The 27,137-nt window shown below is 37.0% G+C and overlaps 1 protein-coding gene across 3 annotated transcripts in view; it reads right to left on the bottom strand.

Moving 5' to 3' along the window:
* DCC (DCC netrin 1 receptor) overlaps positions 1 to 27,137 on the bottom strand; it is a 1,177,272-nt gene that overhangs the window by 325,234 nt on the left and 824,901 nt on the right. For all 3 annotated transcript variants that reach the window (XM_035724067.1, XM_035724068.1, XM_035724069.1), the window contains exon 9: positions 14,224 to 14,378. In XM_035724067.1, coding sequence (XP_035579960.1) covers positions 14,224 to 14,378 — 155 coding nt within the window. The remainder of the gene's footprint in view (positions 1 to 14,223; positions 14,379 to 27,137) is intronic.

The raw sequence follows: 27,137 nt of genomic DNA, 5'->3' as shown, positions 1-27,137 counted from the left end.
AGCAACAATAAAAATGCCAATAACAATGAACCTGGGTACACATCTGACCTTGGCAATACTGAAATTAATATTCACTTTGCGATTCCACTGACATTTATCACTGAGAAGCACCTTTAACGCCCTTACACATACATGCATGCGAGGGGAAGATTGATAATCGCAGAGGGCAGAAAACCTAGTTGTCCTGTATCTCTAAGAAGCATCTAAAAGGCTCCCGGTCTGCTGACTGAACCACCCTGAGGATTAAGTTTATTTTATTTTCAGTATTCAAAAGATAAGAAGTTTATTAACCACATGGAAGATTTAGGCTTGCTCAGAGATAGCAGCAGGAAGACAAATAGACTTCAGCAGTAAATCATCTCACACAAGTTGGACAAAGACTTTAAGTAAAACTGAACACAGAGACACTGGTGCGCTGCTCTGGATCAAGGGCTTCCTTTCTCTCTCCAAGCCCCACTTCCTTTGCTTTTATTTTCATTGGTCCCATAAAGTGTCAGGCCAATAGGAAAAAAATGCCTTTGACTCAAACATTCAAAGGCTATTGATTATGATGTCCATTAATGTGGAGTCAAATAAGGAAAATAATGGTTAACTATGAATGCTATTTAGGTAAGACTTTAAGAAATATTTCTTCGAGGAGGGTTAAATTTAACCACTGTATTTCAGTAACTCCCAAACTCAATTTAATATCACATTGGCTACCTTCTTGACTTCCTCCTAGCTGGTTGTAAGACAGAAGAGTATATACATCTAAATCATCACTGTTCAGTATAAATATAATGTGAGCCATGAATGCTCATAGTAATTTAAACTTTCTAGTTGCCACATTCAAAAAGTAAAAATTAAATAAGTAAAATTAATTTTAATAATAATGTTTAACCTAATATATCTAAAATATTATCATTTCAAACTATAAGCAATATAAGTTTTGTTAATGTGATATTTTACACTCTTTCCATACTAAGTCTTTAACATCTAGTGTTTATTTTTACCTTTACACCTCAGTGTGGGCATGCCGTAGTTCAAGTGCTTAACAGCCACTTATGGCTAGTAGATACCATATTGAACATGGCAGATATAGGTAGTGCTACTAGGCTAATTCAAGAACTCATGGATTGAAATGGAGGAAAATTTCAATATTTCCAAAGAGAGTGGCAAAATTACTATAAGAACATTAAATTGTAAGGGGAGATAGAACAAAACACATTTAAAGTGACAAAATCAAGCTCTTGGCATAATCTAAAATAAGTCAGTGATACGTTAAATCTATAATTACATTTTTATTTGTGGTTAAATATATTAAATGACGAAACATAACACCAGAGGTAGCAGAAAGTTATTTCTGGGATTCTTAAGTATTTTTGTGAAGAGCTTGCATGAACTACAAGCCAACTAGTCCCACTGAAAAATGGAAGTAATAATAATTATTTTTTATTTCCTTGCAAGGTTGTGGGATAAGATTTTGAATCAAGGCAGCAGACTGAGGGTTAAGATCAAGTAAGTGATTTATAACAGGGAGTACAAATTATATACCTAGCATGTTCATCAGCAGTAGAGTTAGCATAACTCATTCAGATTGGCTGAAGCATAATAATGTTGGGATTTTTTAAAAAAACATTCTATCATGGCTCTGTTTTTTGAAGTAATAGGAATTTTAACTCATTAAAGAATTGTTAAACTGCAGTTACCTTTCAATTAATTATTTTTTCTATTGCCTTGAAATGATCATCATTAATCTTAGTTTGTACACGCACGCATGCTCACACACACACGCACACGCACGCACACACCCACTGGCACATTAGCATTGTGGCAGGAATGTTATGCTAGGTTCAAATCCGAGCTCTGACAGTGTTAAGTTTGACATATTTAACTTTATTTTCTATCATGGGAGCTGGGTTGGGCCAGAATTCTTGCTCACAGGATATTTCACAGGTACAGGCGATTGCTATGGGCCGAACATGTAAGATTTTAAGGTGATGACACACAATTGCTGCTTTAGGTTGTAGCTGTTAAAATCACAGTCAACATGTTGCCATCACTGTTCAGGAGGAAATGCTCGTGGGATTTTTATCAACTGAAGATCAAACCCTGGGAATCTGAGCATGCGGTTGGTAACCGTTCTCACTGCCAGCTTCTGCAAACTTCATTATCCAGATGATTCCTTTCACTTTTTAGTCCCTTTAGGGCGACCTGAGTGGTTTGCAGTCCTTAATATTCAGGAAACACTATGTCCCACAGCCTACAAGGCAGGATTAGAACTCTGGAGAAAGGAAGAAGGTAGGGGCATAATCAAGTATGATTTTAAGGAAACTAAGGATGTTTCTTAGTACTTCTCTGCTTGAGAGATAATGACTGAGATTATTTTTTTAATGAAAAATGTAGCTTCTTCATTAATTAAAAGTGTGTGTGTGTATATATGTGTGTGTGTGTGTATATATACACACACACACATATATACATATACTTCAGAGTTTGCTCAGTCCTCACTCAGATTACTTGGAATCTTATTAACAATCTGTGGGGTTTGTAGGGCAGTGCATATGTACTGGCTTGGATAGTATCCCCCGAAAATTCATGTGTCTCCAGAAAGGCATTGGCAGATACAATTAGTTAAATTAAATGAAGTCATACTGTGTTGGGGTGGGCTCTAAATCCAATATGACGGGTGTTCTTTTTTTTTTTTTTTAAAGATTTTATTTATTTATTTGAGAGAGCAAGAATGAGAGAGAGAGAGCACATGAGAGGGGGGAGGGTCAGAGGGAGAAGCAGACTCCCTGCTGAGCAGGGAGCCTGATGTGGGACTCGATCCCGGGACTCCAGGATCATGACCTGAGCTGAAGGCAGTCGCTTAACCAACTGAGCCACCCAGGCGCCCCATGACGGGTGTTCTTATAAAAAGAGGCAAAGAGACACAGAGACATGGACAGGGGAGAAGGACTGCCAAAAACCACCAGCAACTAGGAAGGATTTTTCTCTAAAACTTACAGAGGGAGTGTGGCTCTGCTAACACCTTTATTACAGATTTCTAGTCTCCAGAACTGTCAGAGAATAAATTTCTGTTGTTTTAAACAACCTAATTTGTGGCAGTTTGTCACAGCAGGCCTAAGAAAGTAATACAGCCAATATGATCCCTATTTTATAAGAAGAAATTGAGAATCAGAAAAAGTAAGTGATGGGGTGCCTGGGTAGCTCAGGGGGTGAAACAGCTGACTCTGATCTCAGCTCAGGTCTTGATCTCAAGGTCATGAGTTCAAGCCCCAGACTGGGCTCCATGATGAGCATGAAGCCTACTTAAAAAAATAATAATAACAAAGTGATTTTCTCAAAAATATATAGCAGGATATGAAGATCACATCAATCTTAAACCCATGTCTTTTGCTTATTGGTTTAGTGTTGTATGCACTTTCAGAAAATAAAAAGCATAAACAAAAGCAAACACACAATTTTTGCCAGCAGAGTTGTTTCACATAAAAACCCTGGGTCAGGAATCTACACACAGTCCTACTGATGCCACCAGTGCTCTGACCCACCTGGGACTGGTCTCCACTCTCTGAATTCCAGTTTACTCTTTGCAAAATTCCATCATTGGGATCAACAATGTCAAAGTTACTATATGGTTTCAACATTATGTTTCAGATCATTGGATAAATGTTTTAGACTCTGGGTGCTCTGAAGTAATGAGATAGACCATCCCAGAGGGAGGGAACAGACAGAGAAAGGGATAAAGAAAAGGGATGTTGGAAGACAAATGCAAATTCCTCCTTAATTCTGTGGTCTCCACTCGGGCCTAAACCCAGCTTCTGCTGGTAAAATTCCAATGCAGTCCCAGAGTGATAAGGTGATTCAACCTCTGGATCTTCTGTGAACAGACATCCCATTAGAATCCAATCTCCTGTTTAGTGAACACAGGCAAAGTACATGTCAGAAAACAAGCTGGTTCTGGGATAACATTTATTTTGGCACTAACTTGTCCCTTTTGGATCAGTTCCTCAGAAAATCTTGGCAGCTGGGAGACTGGGCTGCAGATCAGAGGCTCCTTTTAGGCACTTCTTGCTGGTAGCAGCCACATCAAATTATACTTCACTGTCTGTAGGGAGGCTTTCTGAGAAGGAAGCTTCTCTATGATGGACAAATTTATGAATGTCTGCTGTGCATGGCAATGTGCATATCCCTGTAGTGCATTCATTAGGGATATTTGGGCACAGATGTTTTACAGTTTACAGCATGGGGAATTCTTCCATGTTTTTCCAACAATTGTTCAGCTTTGCCACAATTAGAAGCTAAATACCACATTGCATTTGGCCACTGGCCTAGCAGTATGTGGCATTTTCTCTTATTTTTATATTCAAAATGCTAGGCACCTTCTTCAAATGCAGTCTAATTAGAAAATAAAACCTGCACGCATTTAATATTCAAACCTAATGTGTCAAAAAATAATTCTTGATTTGTCCCATACGCCCTCCAAGCCAGCTCCTTGCCCAGTCTTCTGATCCCAAAAAATGGCCCCATGATTCACGAAGCTTCTGAGGTCAAAAACCTAAGAGTAAATTTGACTCCGGTCTTTTCTCCCATCCCACACCCTGGAGCAAGACTTGTCCCTACTTTCCAAAGGTGTCCTGAATCTAAAGCCAAAACTTGAGCTATCAACATCTCTTGACTAAACTACTATATTAGCCTCCTCTCTGGTCTCACTCCCACTTTAAAAAGGAAAATTAGATTATATTACTCCCTCCTGCACAGATGCCTCTGCACTGAGGATTAAATCTACCTTCCTTACTGTTGCTTCCAAGGCTTTTCCTGGTTGGACCTTGCCACCTGTCAACCCTTGTCTCCCGTTCTCCCTCTCTCTTGCTCTCCTGCAGCATGGTGGGTGGTCTTCTTGTGCTTCCTCTCCAGGGTCAGGGCACTTGCTATTGTCTCTGCCTGAAATGTCTCCACCCAAGATCTTTGCTGGCATCCCTCCAAATTCATTCAGATATCCCCTTAAATGCCCTTTTTCCCTTTCTAGAATCATCTCCATCCTCCTCATTCTATACCCCCATAAGCTTTTTTATTCTTTTGCAAGCTGTATTTTTGTTTGTTTATTGTATCTCCCCATCACCAAACTAAATACCCCATGAGGATAAGAATTTTGTCTTTCCTTTTTACTGTTGAATTCTCAGTACTGGATAATATGGGGTAGCTCATTGTGGGCACACAATGAATATTTGTTGAATGAATGAACGAATGAATGAAGGGCATGATAAAGTTCAAACAAATTTGGAGAGTGAAAAATGAGATTATGCAGGCTAAGAGACTGATCCATGTGGTGACTTAGCTAGAGTAGGCTTCTGCTCTTAGAAATCTTAAGTAAAATCTTAAAATAGAAATAGAAGAGACTTATGAAATAGTCTAAAGAAAAAAGGAGATCATTTCAAACACACGTGAAAAGCACAGAGATAGAAATGAACAAATTATGTGCAGTGTTAAAGAACATGATTACATGAGGAATAATTAGAATCCAGCAATGGAGGAATGCATGATTATAAGAGCTACCTTAATGAGGATTGGCTAAGTACCAGGATTGGCTAAGTATTTTACACTAATCATCTCATTTAATCTTCTGAATAATCTTTTGACGATGTATTGTGATCCATTTTACAGATTTTCTTTTAAGCTTGATAACATTCCTGCAAGATATCTCTCTTTTATGTCTGAGGAAATGGTAGTTTAGCAGACCCAGTTAGCTAGTAAGTGAAAAAGCTAGAATTCAAAACCAGTTTGACTTCTGAATTATTGTTCTTAATCACCTTTCACTCTCCTTCCATTTAGAAGACCTGGAACACCAATTATGGAGTTAAAAAAGGTGGTAATTAAAAAGTTACTTGCATTAACCATAGGTTCAGAGTTCTACTGCTTAACTTCCAGTTGATACAAACTCCATGATCATTTCCTCCTGAACATGGATGGGCAACATCTTGACTCCGATTTTAACAGCTACAATCAAACACAGTAATTATGTGTTATCACCTCCAAATCTTTCAATTTCAATCCATGACAATCCTGTGTACCTGTCAAATATCCTGTAACCAGAAATTATGGCTCAACTCAACTCCTATATTGGATGTGATTTGGGGCACCCAAGGTGTGGGAAGATTGGGCTGAGACAGAAAACAGTTTTCATAGAATAGGGACCTGTTATGGGTTTCTTTTCCCTAGGTATCTTCTTACAGAGTAGAAATAATACCTTTATTAAAACAATATAATAATGCAGGAACATTGGGGTTAAAGAACAATCGTCATATTATTGCCTTTTCGTGTAGCACATAAGATTTATCATATATTACAGCAGGCAGAATACAAGCCACAGCAAAAAGAATCCAAAAAATAGTGAAGTGATTTAATTTTGGTTGGGTATCATATCAGGTTGGTCACCCGTAAGTTTCTTGAGATCCTTTCTAAAATACATTAATATTGCACACGAAAACACAACATATATATGTGTGTATAACGTATATGTGTATTAAATAGCATATGTGTTATATAAAACATATAATGTTATACGTTATGTTATAATAACATAACATATAAATGCACTAAATTATATAGTATTTATACACTAATACCTTTTAACTGTAACTTTAGGTTTAAAAAAAGAGGAAATATTTTGATCCACAGTATGATATAGAACAATGTATCTTACAGACATATTTTCATCAAAAATTTCATCCCTATTTTTTTTGGTATTATTCTGTCCATCTTATTTTATTTTCTATCTCCAGCACCTTAGAGAGGACTGAGCACATAGTAAGTGCTCAATAAATGCTTTTATAAACTGCATAGATTAAAAAAGCCTCTCAAGATAAGAAAAGGCAAATACAAATGTGTAAAAATAGCATACTCTCTTTCTGTCTTTATTTTTCACTAGCCACATTCACCAGCTCTTCATAGAATCAGATATAACTGAAGGAGTTCCATAAAAATGCTCAGCTCAGCTGTTTTATCTTTGGAGGAGAGTTTTATTTGGCTTCCCCAGCATGATGACAATATCCCTAAAGATGCTCAAGCTCCACTTTGCTCTAATTCAGTTTAGCAAGCAACATACTTTCATTTTTAGTAGGGGATATAAACAAACTAGGCAATTAAACCCCAAATCAATTCATCTTTAGGGGAACCTTCTTTATCCCAGGCTGTATACCCACTCTTCTCAAAAACTTCTCATTGTTATTATATTTCCATGTCCTTTTTCTTCATACTCTCTGATATCTCTCTATATTATAGATATTATTATATATAATATCTATCTATAGATATTACCTATCTATGTAATATAGATATTATAATTTCTATATAATTTCTCACCAAGCAGATAGCTTCTCTAGATGTTTGGTTATATGAGTGGAAGAGTCTTGAATTATGCTTTGTGCTTAGAGTAAAAGAAAATAACAGTGAGCCAACAGAAGCTTTTGGGTGAACGGAACTTAAACTGTCCCACTGTTGAACTCAAGCAATAGGTAATCTTTGTCCTTCATCTTTAATTGTGCTTTGAAAGATACTTACGTGTTTTTAATCTGAGAAAATATTTAGAGACCTTTAAGTAACGAACCAGAGAATATATTCAGATCTAGATTCTGTGGGCTTTCAAAAATAAATCTTTTATATTAATTCAATGCATAATTATTTTTTCAACATTCAAAGAGGATTAATCTGTTAAATGTTTTTAATGGTCTGTTTAAAGTGGTTGCCACTAGACCATTAGTCCTTGAAAGCCAGAATAATGTCTCACTTGCTTTTGTATCCTCATGTACTAGATTAGTGACTAGATTAAGGGTGTCCAATAGAACTGTTTGCAATAATGGAAATGTTCTCTGTGCCATCCCACGTGGTAGCCAATAGCATATATAAACCATTGAAATGTGGCTAATGAGGCTGAGGAATTGAATTTTTAGTTTTCAAATTTATTTAAATTTTAAATGCAACCTAACAGTTGAAATATGGCCAATGTGCCTGAATTTTTAATTTTTTTTTTTTACTTCAGTGCGCATGAACTTAAATAAACACATGTGACTAATAGTTACTGTACTGGACAGTGAAGGACTAGAACTTAGCACAAAAGAATCATCTTTGATTGAATGAATCAAATGCATGAATGAACTACAGGGTGACTTGCATTTGCTTTGAACTCTTCTAGTGCAATTAAACAACCCATCCTCCCAAGTCTACCTCTAATTCTTCCACAACTATATTTCATTATAAAAGACATAATACCTCACCTAATTGGACATTAAATCCAAATGGATTACTTAAGTCTTCTGTTGCTGAGGATGCCAAACCATAAGCCTTTAATGTCTCTCATCTTGTATTTGTATACCTAAAAGCATGTTTTGCAATGAGAGACCTTTTAAATTGCATTAGCATTTGTATACTACCAAGAAAAGATGGAATGTCAGTACTTATCGTTATTTCTTTCTATGATTAACCTACAATCATGCACATGACCATGCAACTGAACCATTGTTCATTGGTTCATGGTCAACTTTCCCACCACAGTCATCCCAAATATTTATTCAAATCACCACACAGTGCACTTAATCATTGAAAACCAGCTCACATGATAAAATAAATGAGCTAGACAGTACTATGATTTACTTAATTTGCTTAATTTATAGAAGCATGATGAAATAAATAGAACTGATATTTCTTATCTCAGGCATATATTAAGTATGGATCGGATCCTACCAGCAAACTTTAAGCAACCAACTATTCATAAAATGGCAATGTTGTGATACATTTTATGGGATAATAGTATTTTCTGATCTTAAGACCTCAAAATTTAGTTAGGGATGCACAGATGTATATTGGGCAAAAATAAAGGACAAACCAGTCTATAATAGCCTGGTAAATTACAGGCAGAGGATAATTAGGGGAAAAGTAATAAAATATGTAAATGACTGATTGTATAGTAATTGAGCCAGTTCCAAACTATCAATAAGGTATTATATTAGCCTTATTACCTACTGAGTATCCCACTTAGTTTGTAAGTGCAAGGCAATCGGGATTATGTTTCCATTCAATCTTGTTAGGGGTAGGGAGTTTCTCTCTATTGACTGCCTACTAGATGCCAGGTAAAACTCAAGAGCTTCCCATATGCTATCACATTTCTTCTTCACAACCTAAGAAGAGGAGGAACAAATCATATCTCCAATTTATAGTTGGGGAAACTGAGGTCTCAAGGATTAAGAAACTTGACCTAGGATGCAGGTAGTAATGTTTGGACAGAGAACGTTCAGAGACCTATCAGTTCCCTCCATAACAACTGTACAAGTAGAGCCCTATTAGAATGAATGAATGAATGAATGAATGAATGAATGAATTTTATATATATATAATCAAGGAAGGAGAGAAAAAGCAAATATGCCTATTCCTCTAGATACTATATTCTAAAGTGACTCAACTTGGGGGACAGCTTTCACTCATCTTTTCAGTATAAATATAATGGACTAAGAATATTACTCATAACTCAAATATAAAAGGGTTTTGTGGATAATTGGGTTGTGGTCTAGCAAACAGGCTTCCCGTTCTAACTGAAGCCTCCAGCCAGTATGTGGTCCATTTTAGCATCCTTCACGATTAAACTGACTTAACAATATCTTAAAAGACCCCAAATAATAATTCAAAAACTCTCCACATGTGGTATGAAAAGATTAGACAAGTCTTAAGCAGGCAGGGGCTCAAATCCGGCTGATAACACAGTGGAGAAATTATACACCATAAAGGCAGGGGAAAGAAGCAAGGGTTTAGCAAAAGGAAGATATAATCAGGGGACATAAACCTTCCTATAAATCAAGCTTTTCTATTCTGGGTGATTATTTCATAAACTGGATCTTGGGCTGTTGATCTCTTTAAATGATTACTACAAAATGTATGCACTTTTAGAAACAGTTGCTAGCTGATTTATATTTCAGACATATTTTCCATTAGTGTTTATTCCTTGAGAATATGGTTTTTATAATAGAGTTGATATTTTCAAATATTATGGAAAACTTGAAATTCAATTTGTATAAAAGCTATGCAATTTTAGTGTACAATTACTATATCATATTTGGAAAAACAATGATAAAAGGAGCAACTGAACACATACCCAGATGAGACACATTTTCAAAAGATAAGATCATTTTGTCAGGGAAAGAAATAAAGATAGAAACGTCTCCTTCCCCCACCCCTTGCCTCTAAATTCTGAAATTCCAGCCAAATAATAAAATCAGTCTTTGAACTTCCTCTAAAAACAAAGAACAGTAGGCTTAGTTGGGGGGGGAGGGGGAAGAAAGGGGGAGGCAAGAGGAAAGAAGGGAGAAAGCCAAGGGAAGGGGAAGAGAGGAGAGGAGAGGAAAGGAAATGAAGCACAGGATCTCTAGGATGTTCCATCTTCCTCAGAAATTGGTATACTATTGAGGAGGCTTGAAGAAGATGAAGTGTTCCTTATCCTAGACATATTTTAAATTGCCAAAATGGCATTTTGTGTTAACAACAGAAAATGAAATACACATGCAGTACCTATTAGTCATGATAACATAATTTATTTATCCTAATGTCTGTAATAAAGACAGCAAGTGAGTTACACAATATTCTTAATCTAAATGAATTGAAGGAGTTGGCTAACTGTTTTGCACATCTAAAGGATATTCTGAATGTACTGTTTATCTAGGCTGATTTATTTTTATCTACTTATCTACCAAGTAAGAGGTGAATTATCCAATGTAATTCTCAACAAAACAGAATCAGGTCATCAGCCAAGTAAACAACGGCTTGCAAAGGAAAGGATTCTTACTCCATACAGTGGTAAGAATGAAGTGATTTAATAAAACAGTGCTGTTACTAAGGGCCAAAGTATGGTTGGTTTTCTAAGGCCATTATCTCTGCCCTTAATGAAAAAAAAAAATGCAAAGCTCCTTCATGTTACTAAAGCAGAAAGATTCTACATTTCATTTTTTTGGGAAAAGATAACTTATATGAGACAGCAGTACTAAAAGCAGTGTGCTTTATTCAGTCAGGCATTTAGTTTTATGATCATTTATGCTAATTTCTAAGCAAAGTAAATGCTTATAGAGACCAGCACCCAGTGAGGTCCTCTGCACAAATTCTCAGACTACTTTCTAAATGAAGAGGAATGGAAGACATACAAAGGTCTTCGAAATACACTTATTTGAGGAGGCAGACACAATGTGATAGAGGCATACAAAAATAACTAGACACTATGTCTCAGCCATCACAGGTAATGGGCTCACATGTACATCCATGATTGAGATGGTAATATTTCACTTAACAACTTGTTACAAGTTCCCTTACTCTACTTGTTTTATTATTGTTAAACATTTAGAATATTTGCTTCCTCTAGAAGTTTTTGAGATCTGTAAGTGCTGTTATTTCATTACACACATATGCTTTTCTAATGTGCCTCAGATGGCAGGGAACAGTATTGGGATCATAGCAGATGTTCATTAAACATGCTTATAAATTGAGTTATGGCATTTTTTTTAATAAGTTAAGGCCATATGCATGATACCAATAATCACTGTCTGATTTTCTTTTTATTAATGATACTAAATATGGCAGAAAATGTTATATGATGAGTAATATTTTCATGAAATGAGGTATTATTTTTAGTTGGTGTCAAATGAAAAATACTTTCTTGTCCTTTCTTTGGCTTTGAAAAGTTGGCATAAAAGAAAGTGAATTTAAAAAAGAAAAATCCTCTGGAAATTGACTTTTTAAGCTAGAGACTTAGAAACAATAGAATTGATAGAAGAAAAAAAATAATGATGCTCAGTCTTAGAAAACAAGGCTGACTACTTAGGATTTTTACCAGAATGTAATCATGGCCAGTCAGCCTTGAAATGTACACTAAAACAATTCTAGGGATAGCATTAAGATTAGGAAGTGAAGAATTCAGATAATTCATAGAAATTGGATCTTTTGAGAATGAACACACTTTTAAAGTTTAAGTTCTACCACTAGAAAATTGAATGAGGTTTTCCTTTAGAGAATTTTTTCTTTTTTTTTTAATTTAAATTCAATTAGCCAACATATAGTACATGATTAGTTTTGATACAATGTTCAATGATTCATCAATTGCACATAACACCCAGTGCTCATCACATCATGTGCCCTCCTTAATGCCCATCACCTAGTTACCCTAACCCACCACCCATCTCCTTTGCCACAACCCTCAGTTCGTTTCCTGGAGTCAAGAGTCTCCCATAGTTTGTCTCTCTCGCTCTGATTTCTTCCATTGTTTTCCCTCCCTTCTCCTATTGTCCTCTGCACTATTCCTTATATTCCACATATGAGTGAAACCATATGATAATTGTCTTTCTCTGATTGACTTATTTCACTTAGCATAACACCCTCCAGTTCCATCCCCTTTAGAGAATTTTTGATGAGTTTTTTGATTGTCAGTTAACATACAACATGGCATATACCATTCTTTTAAAGATATGTATTTTGATTTAATTTTGATTTAACTTTGTTAATTATAAATACCAAATATTCATAAAAGTTATTGATTCTCTCTATATATGATCTATGAAGAGTAAGTCAATGAAGAAACTGATGACTAAAACATAGACATTGTGAAGTGGAAGTTGGCATTATTTAGTGATTTAAATCTAAACATTTAAAAACATTCTCAAGAATAGAAACTTGGAAGTAGAACCAGCCTCATTCATGGGCATAACAACCAGTGATGTTGTGCAAAGTCTCGCATGGAATAGCGCTTAATGCCCTGCTATAGCTTCTGGGTCCTGCATGGGAGCCTGTACTTCCTAAACATTATCTGAAACCTGTACATTACTATGTTTTTGAAGATGCTATCTGAGATTTTATTTCCGTGAGGCAAATATTTCTAAGATTTGTACAGCTTAGGTATCTCCCCCACCCCTAATAAATATTTAATTCCAATTTCTTATCTTTTCTTTGTAGACTTGGCTAAGTGGAAAAAAAATGTAGATTTTGACAAATACAGAACATGATACCAGTACCCAGACTACCTGTCAGAGGGTTACTGCTCTCTCTTCTTCAACATGCTGATTTATAATACCCAAGAAGTAGGGGCATCTGGGCGGCTCAGTTGGTTAAGTGTCTGACTTCAGCTTAGGTCATAATCTCAGGGTCCTGGGATCAAGGCCAGCATATACACAGGGGGGAGTCTGCTTCCCCTTCTCCCTCTGCCCCTCCCCCCACTCATGCACACACACACACACACACACTCACACACACTCACACACACACACTCTCACACACACACACTCTCTCAAATAAATAAGATCTTTAAATAAAATAAAATACTCAAGCAGTGACATAATGCAAAGATTATTTCCTCGTATTTACCAATTAAAATATTTCTAATTTCTACTTCACCTCTTCCAAAAGCATATGGAATGATTCTAAAATGAAACATGGTTTTAAATAAAATTAACAGGAATCCAAACAGAATAGTATCATTAATAAAAAGAAAAAGGAGCAGATACAACTAGGTGTCTAAATAGTGTAGTTTGTTACAGGTAGTCACTTCATTTAGGCTTTAGATTATAACTTTTTAACTTTTTAACAAAATAAAGCTGGCAAACTGCTCATCTGTAATCAATCTTTTCAAATAACATTAAAAGTTGTAGGGAAAAAAAAACCCCAAAATTGTATAAGATAGATATCCTTCAAATGTAGAGCCTCTTTACATTTCTTGAGTAGAGATTGGCTTTTGGAATTTCCTAAGGGTTTCCAGTGCATGTTTAAGTTCTTTAACGAGTCCCTGTGTTTGGAAGTCCTAGGTGCTTGTCCTTTCACCTTTGGTGTTCTTTATAGACAAACCTAGGAAACCCAAAAAATCATTGGAGGAGGCTGAAACCTGATGCTGATGATAAAGGCCTGGCTGGCAGAGTAAGTCAATCACTTAGGAAGTGAACAGGGAGATCGGATGGATAGATTAGACCTTTCTAGTTGTTAATTTGCCATTATGGCCTAAGTGGGGAGGCCATTTTTAAAAAAAGTTATCTTACCTTTAAGGGGACGCCTGGGTGGCTCAATCGGTTAAAAAAGTTATCTTACCTTTAAAAATGCTCAAGTTAAATATGTTGCTTTCAGAAATATTCCTTCGATTTTGTCACCTTAATTTTTATGACAGGATTCAAGGATATCGCCAGCAAAAAGAAATACTTTCTAAATGTGTCCTTCTATGTTTATACTCACATTCAGGCTGAGTGGCCACTTTAATGGGTTGAGAACTCTCCCCTGGTCCCCACTCATTGTAGGCCACAACTCGGAAGGTGTACATGGCTTCTGGCTTCAGGTTTCCCACAGTAAGCTGAAGCGCCCCAGGCTGGGATGTGTTCAATGCTCGTTCCCTGGGAAGTAAAAGGTTTAGGGAAAGATTATTCTAACATCAATACTTTTAGCCAAACCTTTATTTAACATGCCAAAGCAGTGAGGTGGACTAAGGTTTGCTTACTCATTTAATGCTAACCCCGCTGTAAATCAAGGCCTCTAAGGTTTACTATGAGAAGCAAACTGGAAGGATCTACACATAAATACTGCAGGGTTTTGGGGGAGCTCAAGTTTATTTGAGCTTGAAACTTGCAAACAAAAGTCTTTTCCCTCAACACTTTACAATTTAGAATTCAAAACTCATGAGAAAGAGCTATTAAAATAAGAAGAAACATCTGGAATGTAGACAGGAAGATGCATTTTGTAAACATCCAGCTAATGACAGAAATCAAGGTTTCAATTATTTCACAAATCGGTCTTTGTCAGTATTGCCAACAAATGCATTTATGCATTTTCTCTCATTGTATGAAAGGAAAAGGCAGATGCTAAGTGCTGATGCGCATGGAGCTTGAGCTCCTGTGGTTAAGTTAAGTGCAATTAGTGAAGGAGGGTAGATTCCTTTCTACGTGAGGAGAAACTGCAACACATGTCTACTTGCCTTGTTCTTCAAGCCACATCTATGTGTATCCAATTCATTTCTCAACCAAAAGCTTCCTCAGTGGTTCCAAACCAATGAATTACTTTGCTGATCCTGGTGCAATTTGTAGTACATATTAAGATAGGGCAAGCTCTACTGATAATAGATGCTATTATATAAGAAACAATAGCTCTTAAAGTATTATTTAAGAATACACGATTGTAGACACTTGCAGCTTCCTTGGTGTCATATAATTAATTGACTGGCAGGTGAAGAAGGAACTTCTAAGCTACTCAATTGTTTCTTAAGGTTTCTATTTGGATAGTATCTCTTGCATCTTAGTGGGACTGTATGTACATTTTAATTTTGCCATTTGGTTTTATTTTGTCTGGGGAGATATTTAAAATGAAACCCAGTTTTCTGTCAGGGCAAAGCAGGTTTCCAAAGAGAAAAATAAAGACAAAGTTTTAAGGGCATTATTGGTGATTCTTGGGCATGTGTGCAATGTGAATTTGATGGATTTGACAGAGACTGGCTGATTCATTCTCAAACCCATTTCTTCTTCTTCACATGCTAGACTGGATTTCCTATGAGGTCTAGATGAAGCCATGTGACTCAGTCTACCCAGTGAGTTTGAGTGTACACATCATGTGCTGATTCTAGGCATGACCTAGAAAAACTGCACATGTGGTTACCTCTGTGTTCTCTTCCTTCACCCATAAGCTTGGTGTAGGCAAGCATGGCTACTTTGGGAGCCATATATTGATGACAGAGGAGTCAAAATTTGCAAGAATTCTGGAGAAGAGCTGGGAGAAGAACTGCCTGGTAATCAGGAACATCCCTTTTCTACTTTATAGAATCAAACAGTTTTGAGTCATTATAAATTTTAGATTTTGTTTGTTATAGCAGTTAGTGTTATTTTATCCAGTACTACTAATAATTAAAATATATACCCTGAGTGGTTACCAGAGCCTAGGGGGAGAGAGGAAGAGGAAGTTATTCAGTGGGTACAGAGTTTCAATTGGGGAAGATCAAAAAGTTTTGGAGATAGAGAGTGGTGATAGTTCTCTGAATGCACTTTATACCATAGTATTAAGTATACCATACTTAAAAATGGTTAAAACTGTAAATATTATGTTATATATATTTACCACAATAAAAATGAGCCAAACAAATACCCTGTATGAATCTTAATATAGCCTAAGTTTTAGGTATTTCTTTAGGAGTGCTCTGTTAAGTTGTCACAAGGCTGAACTGTGACTTACAATGGGGAGGTGGGGGGCAGGGTCTGGGTGGGATTCAACAGTAACTGAAAGTAGGTAGGGGTAAGACATCAGATAATGCTCCCACATACCACTTACCACACTGCTCTATTCTACCCACCTAAGATTATTTAGGCCAACAAATTGCTTTGTAAAAGAAAATCCTCATAATCAGATTGCATGTCTTGTGGATATATGGATTTTTGCATCTTATTTATTTTTCTTTAGCAGAAGAACTTTTAGATACATTGCCTCATGGAGCACTTTTATATAGATAGGGTGATTTTATCATCATTTTACAGATGCAAAAGTGTACTTTAGAAAAACAGCATTATTTTTTTTTCCCAAAGGACTCATAGTTAGTGGATAGCAGAGTTAAAAATGGAATCTGGGGCTTCATCCTTTAAACCCAGTATTGATATCACACAACAATTGTGGGGAAACAATTGTGGGGCCTATTTGGATCATGGGCACTTTGAGTAGAAGACATAAATTTCCAAAGGAGTAGAAGGGATTCTAGGCATTTGAAACCACTGTGAGATGAATCTGTCACCTGCTCTGATATATTTTCTAGCCATATAAGCAACATAGGTGTCATTGAAGGTCAGATTTGCATACCAAACTTCTTGGGTATCTATGAGGAAAGACAGTTTCATAATTGACTTTATTCATACACTACTAAAAAACTGAGCTGAAAGAGCTATGTTCTGGAACATGCTGGCATAATCTCTTGAACAGGGATCCTTCAGAGGAAAAGAGGCAAGAAAATCTGGGTATGCCCATGTAAGAATGTCGAAGATCATATAATGAAAATATCACTCACATATAAAAGTGGATGCTGGATTTTATTATGAGGAAGGGGGTTTTATGTCCCCATAATCTCTATCAGCCTCCAAAAAGTATTCCAAACTAATAGTAGTCATGAAAAAAAGTATATTCATTGATATGAACAATTGATGCTTCCTCCATATTACATAAAGTGTGAACAAAGCATTTTTAGAAAATACTTCTATGGTAGCAATCTGGAAAAAAATACAATTTAAGCAAATACAGTGTGTTTTTCCACAATTACCTTCAACACAACTCCACACCTCTACTCTTATCACATGCTGGTACTGCCCTGGATTGACCACTAATTTCTTCTGTGTAGGCTCTTAGTGGCTTAAAACAATGATTTAATCTAAACATTTCAAATTTATGTGCCACTTTTCAGAAATCTGTTCATCTTATCAAAGTGAGGTTGCATCAAAATGCTTTGGACCCTGTGGAGTGGATTCAGTATTCTTAAGTCTGAGATTGTTGTTTTGATTTTCTTATTAATTTATCTGAGCCTGATTCCTCAGGTGTTGATTGGTGCCATGAAAATGTTTACCTCATCAAGTTTCTCAAGAGCTAAAAGAGATGCTGTATATAAACCACATGAGGCAGGAGGCAGGTTGCCTGGGAGTCAATGTGGAGTCTCGTATACATGGTAGTTACTGCTGTTATTTTTATTATTATAACAAAATACCACCACGACCTCATAAGAAATAAGCACTCTTGAGTCCAGGAAGAGGACATTTCCACAAAGTGTTTAGAAGGAGGAATTTGAGGAGAGAAATTAATAAGAGGTATAATCATAAAGGAAAAAATACATAAATAGATTTCATTGAGCTCTATGGGCCTGCTCCCCCATTACTCCCCTCAAATGAAACAAAACAAAACACTTTTTTATATTTAGTTTTATATATTTTTTATATTTAATTTTATATTTTAATTATAGATTAATTTTGTTTTCCAAGACAAGTTAAATTTTAAAAGTGGTCATAACTAGAGGTATTGAATAAGTTCTGATAACAAAAATAGTAATATCTTTCAAAGGTGGAGGCTTCACTGACAGCAAACTGAGAAGGAATGGTGGTCCTTGCATTCCACAGCATAGCTGAACAGCCCTGTGAAATGTGATGTCCACACGGCTAGTGCCTGGGCTTTGTTGCCAGGCTGCTCTGGTGCTTCCTCGGGTCCTACAAGGGAGGTCTTCAAACTACTCAAGGCATACAAATGCATTCTGGGAAACTGGCATTTCCTGCCTGTCATCCTTCACAGATTTGTTCAGTTCAAGCCCCCAAAATTGACAGGGGGCGTTTGATCATTCCTTCCATGATTTAGTAGTTGAAAAATAATCTCCCAATAAGCCAATGGCAGCCACCTAAAGTGGTTACACTCTCCAGAGCCTCTACTTGGACCAGCTGGTAATTAGGATTTTCTCTCTGTGCACTCTGGTCCATTCTCCTCTGTAAATGGGCAGATAAACACACTAGGCGCTGAAGAACAGAGGAATTTGCCTTATTATTGTGTTGGGGTGTTCTGCTTGTCACTGCACCAACTACCCCTAGAAAAGCATCAGGGGCCAAGACCAGCTGTCTCTTGGTAAAGTTCTCTCCTATGACTCTGAAGACATAATTGCCTTCAAATTCACAGAGCTCAGAGTCATGGTCTGTGGCATCAGATATATTGTCAGACAAAGCTTCATGACTTCACTTCTGTTCTCTTGACTCTGAGTTGGTAGTGTGGGGCTTGGGCGGGTTCAAGATTAGTTGGCTGAAGTAAAAGGAACAAGGCACCTGTGCTTTCTAGAATCCATTCATTATAACTTCATCCATTGAAAATTCACAAAGAATATAAATATAAAAAGTCTGTTTCCTCCTGCTGGCTGAAAACAACTGTAGGCAACTTGCCTTCTTTAACCTTTACATGGAGACCAAGAAGAGTTCACAAATAGAAGAAATTTCTTCCTTGTAAACTCTAGTTTTAGGTGCTTTAGGTCACCTGGTGGAGGTTTCTTAGACAATAACAGCTATGTTTTAAAAGCATACTCTTGGGGCGCCTGGATGGCTCATTCAGTTAAGTGTCCGACTCTGGGTTTTGGCTCAGGTCATGATCTCAGGGTCATGAGATTGAGCCTGGAGTTGGGCTCGGTGGTCAGCATGGAGTCTGCTGGTCCCTCTCCCTCCCCCTTTACCCCTCACCCTGTTCTCTTCCTCTCTCTCTCTAAAATAAATAAATAAAATCTTAAAAAATAAATAAAAGCACACTCCACACTCTTTCACCTAATAAAGACAATGCAGCTGCTTTTCTGAGATCAGATTGTGAAGTCTTACGTGCTGATACATTTTGAGTCATGAAGTCCAAGATGGTAGCATAGAATGTACCCTTGTACACTTTGCATTAAGACCTAACTCTGGTTAGGTTATATTCTCCTATGCTCTGATTTGTACTTACAGTGTACTGTATTATAATAATAGCTTTTCCATTTTTTTTTTGTCATTGGTCTTCCATGTTCTTTCTTCTATTGATGGAGATACTCCCCCAACATCTGTAATCTGTCAACTCCATGCCTCAAATTTTGTGCTGCTTGCCATTCTATGGTTAATACATCTCAACTCCTTGTGACAAGATCCAAAGACCTTCAACATGTGGCCGAAACCTTTCACACTCATCTACAATGATTAACTCTGCCTCACAACACCATATCCATCTCTGCTTCTCAGTCTGCTGCCATTCTGCCTTTTATTAGTTTGGTTTAGTTTTGTTTTGTTTCATTTATCTTGGAGTTACCTTCTCCTGACTCACAGTTCCTTCTCAGTTTGGCAAAAGCTTGTTCATTCTTCAAACCCAATTCAAATAAAATCTCTAGACTTGAGATTTCCTACTATCATGTCCTCTGATTCCAGCAGCATTAGTCTTTCTTTCATGGTTTTGCTGCTCTTGGTTTATAGATCTATTGTAGCACATATCACGTTGTATTAATAGGCATGCCTGTCTTTAACTCAGTTGTGAATTACTTTAGAAGAGAAGCCATATTCAATTCACATTTTGTTGGAACTCAGCATATACGCCCATTGAATATAAAAATGGCTATGTTGTCGGTGCTCACAAATTTTTAAATGAATACATAAATAAATGTAAAAATGTTAATAGAATAATTGCATAACATCTCCACATAGTGTGATCTCCAAAACATTTAGAGAGCTGGATCTGATTCCATTTTTCTTTCTTTTTTTTTTCATTTCTTTTTTTTATTATTATGTTCATTTAGTCAAAGTCATTAGTTTTTGATGTAGTTTTCAATGATTTATGAGTCACGTATAACACCCAGTGCTCACCACAACATGAGCCCTCCTTAATGCCCATCACCCAGCTACCCCATTCCCCCACTCCCCCTTCCTTCTGAAACCCTCAGTTTGTTTCCTGGAGTCCAGAGTCTCTCATCGTTTGTCTCCCTCTCTGATTTCTTCCCAGTTTTCCCTCCCTTCCCCTGTGGTCCTCCACACTATTCCTTATGTTCCACATATGAGTGAAACCATATGATAATTGTCTTTCTCTGCTTGACTTATTTCACTTAGCATAATCCCCTCCAGTTCCATCCATGTCGATGCAAATGGTAGGTATTCATCCTTTCTGATGGCTGAGTAATATTGCATTATATTTATGAACCACATTTTCTTTATCCATTCATCTATTGAGGACATCTTGGCTCCTTCCACAGTCTGGCTATTATGGACATTGCTGCTATGAACATTGGGGTGCATGTGCCCCTTCAGATCACTACATTTGTATCTTTGGGGTAAAGACCCAGCAATTGCTTGATCGTACAGTAGCTCTATTTTCAACTTTTTGAGGAACCTCTATACTGTTTTTCAGAGTGGCTGCACCAGCTTGCATTCCCACCAACAGTGTAGGAGGGTTCCCCTTTCTCCACATCCTCGCCAACATTTGTGATTCCATTTTTCTATCCCAATTTATTTTGGTGGCCTTTGGCATATCACTTCACTTTCCTGGGTTTTGTTTTCATTATCTGAAAACAGAGTGGGATCTACTCAAAGGGGCCTTTCTAATTTAATATTCTTTGTTGGGAATAGAAAATCGTGTGTGTGTGTGTGTGTGTGTGTGTGTGTGTGTGTGTGTGTAACTGAATTTAGCGCTTCTGTAATTTACATTTCAGAAGTAAGGAGACTTTTAAAGAGTAAGCATGATACTGTTTCTTACTGGATCATTTGTAACAACATGTCTCTAGTATACATTTTAAGTAAACACATATTGTCTTGCCCAAGTGCACCAGGGTGTTAACATTTAGTTATAGTTGTGAGGTGAGCAACAAATGCTGTCTTGAGGTATCAAACACCTAATTAGTTGATACAAGGGGGAATGAGTTACATTAATGGTGCTTTATAGAGAAGGAACTATGTTACTTTTAATGAAAAGATGTTTAGCATCCCCTTTTTATCCACTCCACCTTCACTTTTATTTCTTCAGTGACAAGAATGGTACAATGATGAGAAGATTTCAAAACTGAAATATGGTGCCTACTAGAATAAGGCTCGAAATGACAGCAGCAATAGCTACCCAATGCTTACACTCTTAATTACCCCAGAGCCAGAGTCTGAAATCAAGAGCTATCTTGAAGGAAAAGTGGGTTCAGAGGTGACTTGCCACCAGATAAAGCATAGGGAAATGGAGATCATCTAGTTGGTCAGAGGTATTTTGACTAAATTTTGGCTGTAAGTTCCTTTTTTTTCTTGAAATGTTAAAAAGCATAGTCTGAGGAACAGACGTTTAAAAATTTTATTTTAATATAATCTCTGTTTCAGCATCCAGTATACATTCAAGAGATTAGTTACATAACAAATAGCTACTGCAATAAAACATTAAAAAACTATCTTTTCATGGAAAAAAAGCTTTTTGTTTCAAATCGTTAATTTTGTTTAGTTTCAGCCTCTGTCCCTTAAAAAATATGACTCAGTTCTGGGTCCTCTTCTTGGTTTTATTTTATTTTTTGGTGGGGGGAGGAGGGAGGATGATCCATTTTCTCCTTTGAAAGCTGTAGTTATCATACATATGCTGACAAATTCCTGATATTTAACATATTTCTGGCCCAAACTTCTCTGAGCTCCAGCCAGGTTCTTTACTCCGAAGTCTCCACTTGACATTCCCACTTGAATGTATGTAAAAAAAACATGTCTGAAGCTGAATTTATGATCTTTATTCTCAAGCCTGGGTCTTTTCCAGCATCCTAATGTCAGTGAGCTACCCTACCATCCCTCCATTTAAACAAGCCAGAAACCTAGGAACTATCCTTGTAAACATCTGCTGTCTCACGATGACTGCCAATCTGTCAGCTGCTCCTATCAATTTTGCTTCCTAAATATCTCTAGAATAATATGTTTCTCCTGCTCCATCTCTACTGATCCAGCCTTAGTCTGACCTACCATCATTTCCCGCCTGGACTTCTGCAATAGCTTAGGTGGCTTCCCTGCATCCACTGGGCTGACCACATGGGTCTAACTTCCACTCTGCAGCTACAGCTGTCTTTTCAAAATATAGATCTGATTATCACATAGACACTATGCACACGTCTTCTCTCACAGAGGCACATTCCTTTCCTTTAGAGCTCTTAATTCAGTGTGTAGTTATATATTCTTCAGTAGAAGGACCCTCTCAACATTATTAAACTGCCTCCAAAGAGACTGTTGACTTCTCTATTATTCCCAATACAGAGCCGGACACAGTCAACTCACAAGTGAATAATGGGTCATTCATTTGTATATGGCACTTATAGAGGGCATATTTTATTTTTCAGTATACATTAAGCCCATTGGAAGAATTAAATCAATATTCTCTTACTCAATGATCTAAGGGCATTTTGAGGTAGAAAGGACAGGGTTTTACATTTTTACAGAGAAGCAGAGTGAAAGGGGGGCTAACTTTGCCAGGCTGTAAGCCAGGACCAGAATGTGGAGCTTTGGATTCTGAATCTTGTTCTCTTTCCTTCACAACACCCTCCCTTCATGACGAGTTTCATCAGCTGCACAGCCTCAGCTCTGAAGAGCGGGAAAAGAAGATGTAAACACCATGTTGACAATGTAATGCACGATGAATTCTAAAGTGAATCCTCCATGTCAATCATGTAAAGGTGGCCCTCTAATCCTGAGCAGTGAGCAGAGGTTTTCTGAGGCAGCATAAAGCAATGTAACGCATACAGGGCTGCAAGTTGGAAGACCCAGTCCAGGTTTGTCCTGCCACAGAATAGGTGTGTGACCTTGAGCAAGTCAGGAGCTATCTTGGAGCTTTCCCTACTTCATTTGCAAAATGAAGATACCAGTCCCTTATCTGCCTACCTCACAGGGTTATTGTGAGGATTAAATTGAATGATGTTCATGAAAGTATTTTAATTCTCTCATCTGTACTCCCACAGTACTTTATATGTACCTCTTTTAGGGAATATCTTCTACTTTGTATGGTACACTGAAAAGATCACTGGACTAGAAACTTTGCATTTAAATCTTTCTTCTAATATTTACTAGTTGTGTAGTTTCTTAAGCAGTGTTTTTTCAGATTTTCTGAACAGAGTGAGGCGTGCTGATCCATAAAATGGAAATTATCATACATGCCTTTTCTGAGGATCAAATGGGCTAACATTTAAAAAGTGATAAAGTCCTCTCTGAATATAAATTGGGAAACACCTGTATTTCATTGCTTTTCATTTCTAATATACAAAATCATTTGCACATAGCTCTGGCTGACAAGAACTGAGTGCTTTTGGAGCACTAGGCAATAAGCAAATGTTTTAGGCACTAACGATTTTTGAAGTCGTCACAGCCTTACATGTCAGTTATGATTATTATCCCACATGAGGAATCTATCCCACATAAGGGTGACACAGCTAGTAAAATTCCAAGCCAGGATTGAAACACGTACAGTTGAATTCCATAGTCACATTACCCTAAGCTTTTGGCTACACTGTGTCACACTCCATAAGTAACTTTAGATTATGAAATGGGGAATACAATGTTCTATACATACACAAAAAGTTTGCTACTCTGTCTATAACTGGTAAATAAATGATGCAAATCAACTTAGTCATTAAGTCAGAAAACTGCTGGGAAGAAGCCTGTAGAATAAATTTATGTCATGATTCTGAAAATATCAAGAAAGCCTGATTCTCTTCCAGGTTAATCCACTAACTATGTTAGGAGCAAGTTGGTGTAGTGATTGAGAACACCTGCTTTGGAATCAGGCCTGCATTATATCCCGGTTCTACCACTTACTAGCTATATAGCAGAGATGAAAATGTCTTCTTTAAGCCTCATGTGGATAATGTTTTGTTGTGGGGATGAAATAAGATAATTTATGCAAGAGATGCTTAGCCTGGCATCTGGCACAGTAAGTGTTCAATAAATGCTTGCTCTCACCATGGATGCTTACTCAGTGGCCTTCGGCATGAGACTTACTCCTCCCGAGTATCAGTTTCTAAATGTTTAAGTAGCAGGAAGTTGTACTATGATTCCAAAGATCACTTTCAATTCAGTGATTTTTAGGTACAAGGAGGGGATAGCTGGATATTTGTGAAGGAAATGCATCTCTGTGAATCCTGGCTTTCAGGTTCTGTAATTTGTCCTGTTCCCTGACTTATGAAATGAAAGCACCCAAGGGGCTGAATAAAAAAAAAAAAAAAAGATGTTAACTCTGGCACTTGCATTATTGACACCATTAACCAGTCAGACAGATTAATGATAATCTGAGCTAGAGTAATTTGCCTGACAAAGTCATTACTAGTCTGAGGCAAATGTTAAATCCACTACCTTTTAAAAAGCTATTGTATTAAGGAGCTAAATAAACCTATATGAGGAAATAAGCATCACAGCTAACCGCTCAGAGACATATGGCATGTATTTGCTCTAGTTGAGAGTGAGAAAATGAACAGAGATATTGGAATCAAATTTCAAAATCAACTTTTATTTTTTCTCAATTAAAAAAAAGTTTTTATTGAACTTCAGTTAGCTTATTCATCCTCCTCAGTAACACAATTTGTTTTATTGGTTAAGGAACTATCTATTAAGAATACCACATCTGTCTCTTTGCCACATTTATCCAACTAGTTCCAATCAGTAAGTGTCTACAGAAGTCATGATACTAGACATGTGGGTGTGGAATTATAAGTAAGACCTAGTTTCCGTCATCAGGAGGAGAAACATGCATGTACTCAAACACAAAACTGGACAAAAGGTAGGAGTAATATAATAGTAATCAAATTATAAGGGGAGGATAAAGGAAAAATTGATGATTTATGAGCTGGAGGACTGTGGAGAGATTCACATAGTAGTTGACATTACAGTTAGAGCTTCAATTCAACAAATATTTTGTGAGTGTTTATTATGGGTTCCATATTGCTCTAGGTGCTAAGAATAGCTCAGGGAATAAAGGAAATAAGAACAGCCCTGCCCACATGAAGCTTATATTCTGGCATCAAGAAAGGGGATTCAGGAAACACTAAGTACAAGGTGATAAAGCTGTGGAAAAAAATATGAATGAAAAAGGGCATAGGGAATGGTATCGGTCACATAAGACATCCAGAAGGTGCCACTTCATCAAAGACTCAGTGCAAGTTACAGAAGGATCCACATGGATGTCAGGGGAGGAACATTCTAACAGGCTGATCAGCAAGTGCAAAAACTTGAGGGAGGAGGATTCTTGGTATATTTAGGAAACACAACAAAGCCAGTGAGACTGGAAAGAAGTGAGCAAATAGGTAAACATTAAGAATAAGTGATGAGTCTAGGAAGGTGACAAGGGACCAGATCAGGAAGGATATCTGCTTAGTCTCTGAATGAGATAGAAAGTCATTGGAAGGTTTTGAAGCAGAAGGATAACAGGATCTAAGGTATGATTTTTTTTTTAATATTTTTTATTTATTTATTTGACATAGAGAGAGAGAGAGAGAGACAGAGTGAGCACAAGCAGGGGGAGTCGCAGGCAGAGGCAGAGGGAGAAGCAGGCTCCCCACAGAGAAGGGGGAGTCCGATGCGGGACTCGATCCTGGGACTCCGGGATCATGACCTGAGCTGAAGGCAGTGGCTTAACCAACTGAGACACCCAGGCGCCCTCTAAGGTATGTTTTAAAAGATTTATTCCTGCTGCTGTGAGGGAACCGCCTTGAGAGGTTATTGCAATAGTTCAGATGAGACTTGATGGTAATAAAAAGGGGCAAGAAGTGGTGAGATTCAGTATATATTTTATTTTTATTTCTTTATTTGGCTTTATTTTTTTATCATGGAAAATTTTAAGCAACACAAAACTAGACAGAATGATATGATGAACCACTTTATTCCCATCACTCAGTTCAAAACTGAAAGTCTTTAGTATTATTTTATAACAAATACCAAGTATTATATTGCTTCCTGGATTCAGGATGTATTTTGATAGTGCTGCTAAGACTTGATGATGTTTTTTGGTTATATGATATAAGAAAAAGAAAAGAATTAACAATTATTCCAAGGATTTTGGCCTGGGTAATGAGAAGTATGTAGATTTCACTGAGATAGGGTAATCTCTGTAATAATAAAGTATTTGGAGGGTGGATGAAGGAAAACAGGTATTTGGTTTTGTTGATACATTGTAGATACTCATAAGAAATCAAAAGTTAAGAAATCAAGGCAGAATTTGGATGCATGATTCAGGACTACAGGTAAAATGTCAAGACCAGAGATACAAATTTGGAAGACATCAGCATACTGACAAAATATAAAGTCACAAACTGGATAAAAAGAGATCTTCAAAGCCTGAGCCCTGGGGCAATCCAATATTCACAGGTCAGGGAGATTTGGAGTAAAAAGTAGAAGCCTAAAATGAGTGGTCAGAGGGATTAGAGTAGAACCAGGAAAGTGTGTGTAATAGAACCCAAGGGAATGATGAGTGTCACAAAAGGGGAAGTGATCAAATATGACAAAATTTGCTTATTGCCCAAGTAATGTGAGGATTGAGAATTGACTATTGAGTTTAGCAACATGGAAGTCACTGGTGAACCTAGATAAGGTCAGTTGCTTGAAATATTAGGGACAGAATCATGACTGAAATACGAGGTAGGTATCGGGGTGAAGTTAGACAACTCAAGGGAATTTGCT

This window comes from Zalophus californianus, chromosome 14 (genome assembly GCF_009762305.2).
Source record: "Zalophus californianus isolate mZalCal1 chromosome 14, mZalCal1.pri.v2, whole genome shotgun sequence".
NCBI lineage: Eukaryota > Metazoa > Chordata > Mammalia > Carnivora > Otariidae > Zalophus > Zalophus californianus.
Note: the sequence above shows the minus strand (reverse complement) of the source record. Positions and strands in the feature narration are given on the sequence as shown.